Source organism: Quercus lobata, chromosome 9, assembly GCF_001633185.2.
Source record: "Quercus lobata isolate SW786 chromosome 9, ValleyOak3.0 Primary Assembly, whole genome shotgun sequence".
NCBI classification, from domain to species: Eukaryota; Viridiplantae; Streptophyta; class Magnoliopsida; order Fagales; family Fagaceae; genus Quercus; species Quercus lobata.
Genome location: NC_044912.1, coordinates 19,978,321 through 19,986,899, shown reverse-complemented (window position 1 = coordinate 19,986,899; position 8,579 = coordinate 19,978,321). Strand labels below are relative to the sequence as shown.

Below are 8,579 nucleotides of genomic sequence, written 5' to 3'. Positions count from 1 at the left end.
CAGAACCAAGGCCATTGCATGGTCCTCGGACTTCAACCCCAGGAAACCAACTACCTGGATGAGGAAAACTAGGTTTTGGACAGAACCAAGGCATTGCATGGTCCTCGGACTCAAGCCTATGGGGAAACCAACTACCTGGATGAGGAAAACTAGGTTTTGGACAGAACCAAGGCATTGCATGGTCCTTGGACTCAAGCCTATGGGGAAACCAACTACCTGGATGAGGAAAACTATGTTTTGGACAGAACCAAGGCATTGCATAGTCCTCGGACTCAAGCCTATGGGAAAACCAACTACTTGGATGAGGAAAACTAGGTTTCGGACAGAACCAAGGTATTGTATAGTCCTCGGACTCAAGCCTATGGGGAAACCAACTACCTGGATGTGGAAAACTAGGTTTTGGACAGATCCAAGGCATTGCATGGTCCTCGGACTCAAGCCTAGGGGGAAACCAACTACCTGGGCAGCCAACTTCTTGGATGAGAAGAAGATTGAGTTTTTGTAAGGTTGGCTACTTGATAACAATTCTAAGTTGCTCAGTCTTCGGCTCAAAAACTGTAAAGGGTTAATGCCAATAGGAGTGTTAAGAAAATGTTGAAATGCGTCACTATTAAGTAGCCTAAGGGGCTGTTCATTTTGTGGGTGATATGTCCTCGGATGGTTACTTCCTACACTGCATCGTGCATTGAGCTATTATCTCGGCCAATTTCGGGGTAAGTATCGTTTTTTACAGGTCGGCATTGTTGTGCCAAACAACTCCATTAAGGTTATGGTGATATCTTTTTCTTAGCAAGCATTTCTGGCCCTAAGTGTCATTGATTCAAATGCTATATTACTATGCTGAACAACACTTATCAATACATAATAGCCCCAAGTATGGTACTCTAAGTTCGGCGGTATGGTGCCAGACCGATTCAGTAGACCCATCATAATGTCCTTTCTTTTCCTGCCTGATGGGAGTTTCAGCCCTAAGTATCTTTTGTTTGATTCAATATTATTAAGCCGTATTGTTTTTATAAGCGCATAGCAAGATCTTTCTATTAACTGGGACTTTGTTCCTAGGTGTCGGCCACAGTTTAAAAAAAAAAAAATCTTTTCATTCACAAGATTGTAGGACTATTCATTGCTTTATCATTCCGGAAATATAGAGATAGAGTATGTGAAATAAAGTGATAACAATTTTCATTAATACAAAGATGTATTACAACGTACAAAGAGGGGCTTAAACAAGCCTATACAAAATATAGATTGCTAAAATCATAAAAAAAGCAATACATTGGGTAAACAGTCAGATCTCTTTTTAAACTCGTTTCCAAAGTCTTTCCAAACTCTGCCTTAGTAGCGCCCATATCGAGAGAAGGACCTTCCTCAGAAGAAGATGGAGGAGATGAATGAAAAGAAGGAGGAGAAGAAGAGGGAAGAGATGAAAAGAAAGAAAAAGGAGCAAAAGAGGGAGAAGGAAAAGCGCCAAGATAGATCTGGTGCTGGGAAGACTAAGAAAGAGAGGCGAAAGGAGGCGCCAGTGAACGAAGAGAGGAAGAAGCAGGGGCATTTAGTCCCTGCCTCGGTCCTGACTCCTAACACACTGGGGCCATATTAGGTATGCTCGTAAGAGAGCGGTTGGTACTGATAATGGGTGTTCTCGACTCAGTCACGCCGAAAGTTTGACGTAATGAGTCCCTGCTTCGGATTTTGGCTGAAAGGAAGGTGAGACAAATCTTAAGTCTCCGCCATCCTTGTCCTGACCGAGCCATTTCGAGCTTTATTGGAACATGATGCTTTGAGGAGGGGTATGGTTCCTTCATCACTCGTTATGGTGAACGTGTTATGATTTGGTGTATAACTATGGGGTTAAGTAAACGCTAAGGGAGGCCAAGGGTTTCAGATTTCAGAAAGATAAAAGGGTCTCTGTACGAAAGCGATAGCCACCTGCTTGTCTTCTTATAGGAAGGGCAAAACGGAAGGCATTAAATTCGTTCAGGTTTCCGAAGGAATCTGAAAACAAAGATGTGTCCGTTCCATTTCCCCACCTCATCAGACGAACTGTCGAATGTAAATGAATCTCGTAAAGGGAAGTCATTAGAAGCGCGTCTGGGACAACCAAACGGCAGGAGCGTGTCATGAGTAAATTAAGGGGAACACCTTGTAAACTGATATATTTTCTGGGCAGGTGGAGAACCGCCAGCATCAATGAAGGGCTAAATTAAATGAGCCATAATAACGGTTCGGTATTACCAAAACCCACCTTTCCAACTCAAAGGTCGGACAGCAGGGTTTTGAGGGGCTATTGTGGGTCCGAGAGGTCTGCAATCTGGCCCAAACTCTATCTGGGCCCAGGGCCCATGCCGAGGAGGTCTCTTGCCGAGGACGAATGATCAATGGCCGGGGTAGCAAGGGGAACGGCTGAGAAACTACCCTGTCTTCGGCATTCCAGAGCTTCAATGGGAAGACCAACATCGTGGTGGAGGCAATCCCCAAACAGCCCCCTCAAGGGGATGTGAACGGAATGGGGCCCATAGGGAAGCAGGGTGTGAAATTGGACCAAGGAAAATGCGTCCCCTCTTCAGTAAATGCACCTGCCAATACCCAGGGCTGATTAATGAGAAAAGACGTTTGGACGGTGTAAACTTCGATCCATGCAACTAATAGAAAGTAAGACGGGACGGTAGATGGGATGGATACAGAAATAAGCTCCTGCCTGACCTACAAGTGGAGGGCCAGGATCAACCAAGACGTACTATATAATAAAAAGGTAGATGCACCAAGCAGGAGGCTGGGAAAAAAGGGCCAAAAACCAGAGCCTCCCAGCCCACCTCCAGGAGAAAGGTTCTAGGGGTGAAGAAAACTTAACTGCGCATAACCACCACGAAAAACCCACCACCAGGTGACTAAGGCCTAGTCTTTCAAACCCACGCTCTACAAATGATATTGTTTAGGCCTTTTTACGTGCGAACCCAACACTGTTACGGTTCGTTACCAACCGTGTCCTTACACTTAGCTATTGGAAATCTTATGTCTTTGAAACTACAGCTGCGTGCTCCAACCATCTTGGGGATTATAATCTAGTTAGGAAAAAAAAAAAAAAATTTGAAGTCCATTTGCAGTGAAGAGAAAGTACATCCACTTACATGAGCTTTCAACTTCAACCTTGGTTGTGTTACTGAGTGCTCCCATCACTATTCTTTTTTTTTTTTTTTTCCTCCCATTTTCGGCAATAGCATTACCACAATTGCCACAAATTTTTTTTTTCCCTTATTTCGGCAATGGCATTGCCACAAATCAATTGCAACAATTTTTTTTTCCTCTTATTTCGGCAATGTCATTGCCACAAATCCATTCCACAAATTTATTTATATTTTTTTTTTAGAAATGATATGTGCACACAATTTTTACAATATTTTTGCAACAAATCTTAAGTGGTAGGTTATTACTGGTTATTATTATTGGATTAAAAAAGTAATCTCAGTATTAAATTCAAATTTGAACTAATAATAACTAATCACCTGTGATTTGTTATGAAAATATGGTAAAAATATTGTGGACATAGTATTTTTTTTTTATTTCCTCCCCAAATTTCGGCAACCACCTTTTTTTTTTCCTCCCTTTGGCAATAACATTGCCACAATTGCCAAAAAAAAATTTCCCCTCTATTTCGGCAATAACATTATCACAATTAGTTTCCCTTAACACCTGCCTAACACTAGCACACTTTGAGCCACTCAGTCAGCAATATTCACTCAAAAGATTCCATTTCTGGTTTTCCTATGAAAGTAAAATGAAAAAATAAATGAAAAATAAAAAAAACTTTTGTCTCCCACTTAACTTTTTTTGAGAGACCCGCTCTAGTATTTTACCCATACTCCCATGAAATTTTAAAAACAAAATATAAACTAAAATTAGAAGCCTAGAAGAGTGAGAAAGGAAAACATTGTTTTGTCCGCCGGCTTAAAATCAAAGCCCAAGAATATAGGCTGTGGCTGAGAGTCAGGTTGAGTAAATGAGAAGGCAAAAACACAGAAATAACAAGAGAGAAGAGATGGAGAAAGAGAAGAATACCGACACAGAGTCCAATCCAATTGATATAGCTGGCTCACATGGGAGTATGGAAGAATTCAAACACAACTCTTGCTGGCCTTACACAGAAATAACAAGAGAGAAGAGATGGAGAAAGAGAAGAATACCGACACAGAGTCCAATCCAATTGATATAGCTGGCTCACATGGGAGTATGGAAGAATTCAAACACAACTCTTGCTGGCCTTACACAGAAATAACAAGAGAGAAGAGATGGAGAAAGAGAAGAATACCGACACAGAGTCCAATCCAATTGATATAGCTGGCTCACATGGGAGTTTGGAAGAATTCAAACACAACTCTTGCTGGCCTCTAGTATTAAAATAATGAAAAAATGAAACAAAACTACCAAATTTCCCTATGTTCTCCTTTTACAATAATCAAACTTTCCTCCCTTGAAAGTTGCTGTAAGCTCTGAGCATCTATGGCAATCATGGCTCCATCATTCACTTCTCTGGTTTTCACAGTGAGAAGGTGTGAACCAGAACTGGTATCTCCAGCTAAGCCCACTCCTAATGAATTTAAACAGCTTTCAGACTTGGATGATCGAGACAGCCTTCGATTCCAAATCCCAATTATACAATTCTACAAATATAATCCCTCAATGCAAGGGAGAGATACAGTGAAGATCATTAGAGAAGCACTGTCAAAAACACTTGTATTCTACTACCCTTTTGCAGGTAGACTTAGGGAAGGGCCTGGTGCAAAGCTTATGGTAGAATGTACAGGTGAAGGTGTCATGTTCATTGAGGCTGATGCTGATGTTTCACTAGACCAGTTTGGACATGCAATTCATCCTCCATTTCCGTGTATAGATGAGCTCCTTTATGATGTTCCTGGCTCAGGAGAAATGCTTAATTGCCCATTATTGCTTATCCAGGTAACATATGCTTAATTTGTTCTTAATTTCTACAGATTAGTGTTTTACTGGTTTTTCTCTTAAATCTTTTTTTTTTTTTTTTTTTTTGCTTGGTAAATGCGGGGGCTTGAACCCCCGAGTGATAGGTTCCTTTACAAACCGGGTACCATCTCGCCTATCAGTGGCGGTGATTTTTCTCTTAAATCAATTGAAATAATTTGAGGTATTAGTATGCCTAATCTCACTCATTTTAATGTTTTTGATAAAATAATAAAATACCCTTAAAGGTGTTTGATAAATAGTTCTATAACTATTTATTTATTATTGATATTATTATCGTTATGTGTATATAATTATTTATATATTACTGTAACATGTTTAATTGTTAACCATGTATGAGATTCTTTAAAATTATAAACTCATACCTCACCTAATATGCCAAAAAAATATTAAAGCAAAGCGGCACATATTATTGGTTAAACAAGCATTAAGGTTCAATAGTTGTAAAAGCGACAAAACATCTTAGGCACAAAAAACAAAGAAAAAAAATAAAAATGATAAGTTGACAAAAAGTTTTGAGAGATTTAAAATGACAATTTTAAAACTCAACTTATTTTAGTCCCGTTAATTAATGTGCTCGCTAGGTACACATTAAATATTTATTTTGAGAGAGTTTTATGGAAATTTAAAAAAATTGTCAGAATAGTAAATTATTTTTTCATTTTATTGTTAAAAGTTTCCAAAAATAGTTTATTAATATATATTTTAAGGACACACGTTACTAAATTCTTTTTACAAATACTTATTGTAAAGATCTATTTGGGATCTATTTATTTTTCTTAACCTAAATTTTTTTTATTGAAAGTACGATAAATAAAGATAAAAATTAGTTAAAATAATACAATGTAACTCATAATTAATATAAAAATAAAAATAAAACTCATAAATAATAAAAATAAATTAAATAATAAAATAAATCGACAAAATTAATCCTACGAAATTAGATTCAAAACATAGTTTTACAAGTTTCCAACAGCTAATAGAAGCGCATCAAGAATAAGGACAAATGGCATTGACGTGCGGCGTGCGCTATGGAATTGGCAATTTTTTATTTTTTATATCATTAAGATATATTTATCATGCTCATCTTACACATGGGAGTAGGTTCTATCTATAGGATGCGTCGGTGACTTTGAGGATTTTTTTTTTTTTTTTGAGTTTTTTATTAGTCTGACTGATTCGATTGTTAATTTCCGATCGAACTGTCCATCCACCCCCATTACATATATTTGGTATATTCCAGTATTAATTAGCATTTGGAACGGTACCAACCAGCATGATACAATATCAACAACATTGTGTGATTCATACTAATAACTAGGAGACATTTGTTACATGCATGATGCAACCCATATATAAAATGAGTAGCTGTAAGGCTATAAATTATTTCACAATTTTTTTGTCACAATTTTAATGTGGCAGATTGTGAGTGGTTAAATGAAAGAGAAGTCTTTGGACACCAAACAAAAAAAAAAAAAAAAAAAAAAAAAAAAAAAGGTTTTTCTATATTAAAAAAAAAAAAAATAGAGTCCCTACATCATTAAACAAAAACTAGAGGCTTGGTGCTGTTTTCTACTACTATTATACCATTTTTTATAATAGTGACTTGTGGAATGTTGAAAGAGTTATTACAATTTTTATAATGTCGGATATATTAATTAAGAGTGGAGTAATGTTACGGTTACAAATTATTTTACAATACTTTTATAAAGTGTTAATATGACCAACTTTTTATTAGTTTTCATCTAGACCCACCATTAACATCACTTTTTTATTTATCAATAATCACTCACCACATTAGCAATTTGTAAATTTTTTTTTTGTAAAAAAGATTGTATCTCTAGCTTTTCTCAGTTATAATATCATTAGCATCTGCATTCCACCTTGTTATTTAACTAGGTTACTCACCCATGTGAAATTATAATAACAAGTCTAAGACATCTAAAGTATTATCATTAGCTAAATTGACTTCTCTCCATACACAAAATGCTTAGGATCTTACAAAAAAAAGGTTTGAACTGCGGGGTTAGTAACGATCGTAACTATCTCAAAAAAATATTATCATTAGCTACAAGAAATGTTCCTAATAATTGTAAAAACACACATGCTTTTTTAATTGGTTTCAATTGTGTTAATCCTCAGGTGACACGACTAAGGTGTGGTGGATTTATCTTTGCCCTACGCCTCAACCATCTTATGAGTGATGCTCCCAGCATAGTTCAATTCATGAATGCCATGGGTGAGATGGCACGAGGAGTATGTGCACCTTCAATCCCACCTGTGTGGCAAAGGGAACTTCTCAACGCTAGGAACCCGCCACAGGTGACATGCACACATCACGAATTTGATGAATTGGTTAAGCCTCAGAGCTTGATCATCAACTCTCTTCATGAACTAGCCTGTTGCTCTTTCTTCTTTGGATCAACCGAAGTATGTGCTATTCGTAAAAGGATACCTCACCACTTGGGTAAATATTCCACATTTGAGGTACTAACTGCGTTCATGTGGCGATGCCGTACCATAGCACTCTCACCAGACCCAGAAGACCAAGTGCGCTTGATATTTATGAATAATGTGCGAGCCATATTGAACCCTCCATTACCAAGAGGGTATTATGGCAATGCATATGCAATCTCACTAGCAGTAACAACAGCTAGGGAGCTTTGTGAGAACCCTTTAGAGTACGCATTGGAACTAGTTCGAAAGGCAAAAGCTAATGTCAATGATGAGTACATTCGATCATTTATAGACCTGGTGGTGAGTAAAGGCCGACCTCGTACCACCATTGTGCAATCCTTCGTTGTGTCAAACACGGCACGTGTGGGGTTCAGAGACGTAGACTGTGGGTGGGGAAAGGCAATCTATGGTGGAGTAGCCAACATTTTTGAAAGCCCGAGTACTAGTGCTACTTCATTTTACATTGAAGCGATGAATAGTAAAGGAGAGGATGGGATTATGGTGCCTATGTGCTTACCAACCCTAGCAATGGAAAGATTTGTGCAGGAGCTGAATAATATCTTACAAGACCAATCAGATGGCGGTCCGATGTCCAAATTTATAATTTCTTCCATGTGACTTATATATATATATGAAAAAAAAAAGTTCATCAAAATCAAATTATTATAAAGTTAAACGGAGAAAAATGAATCAATAAGTTGAAACTTGGAAAAAGAAAAGTTATGTTACTTAGTGTTAGACATATTATGATCCAAGTGGCTTATACCAATTGTAGGCCCATGTACTTGTAGAACAAGCATATTAACCTTAGGTTAGTCTATGACACTATGGTTAGCTTAGGATTAATAATGTATTCTCTAGTATATAAATTTTACATTGAGTTCATTATAACACAAGTGTCTAATATAATATGTAGTCGTTAAGAACTTTCTCACTATACGTAGACCGTTAAACCGAATCACGTAAACATTTGTATGTGCTCTCTTCAATGCTACCGCTCATTATTCAATCATTACAACTTTCACTGGTTGTTCCACCATTTCATTAAAACATAAGCAACATTAGGCTTCAATATTGGCACCAAAAACAAAAAAACAGAGAGCAAATAAGGAGGGAAAAAAAAGACCAGA

General features: G+C 37.5%; 1 protein-coding gene across 1 annotated transcript; it reads left to right on the top strand.

Moving 5' to 3' along the window:
• Window positions 1-4,447: 4,447 nt before the first annotated feature.
• On the top strand, window positions 4,448-8,067 carry LOC115962253 (benzyl alcohol O-benzoyltransferase-like). The gene is made up of 2 exons (XM_031081156.1): window positions 4,448-4,953; window positions 7,135-8,067. Exons 1-2 carry the CDS (start codon window positions 4,498-4,500, stop codon window positions 8,065-8,067), a joined length of 1,389 nt encoding a protein of 462 aa, XP_030937016.1. The 5' UTR covers window positions 4,448-4,497.
• The last annotated feature ends 512 nt before the right edge of the window (window positions 8,068-8,579 follow it).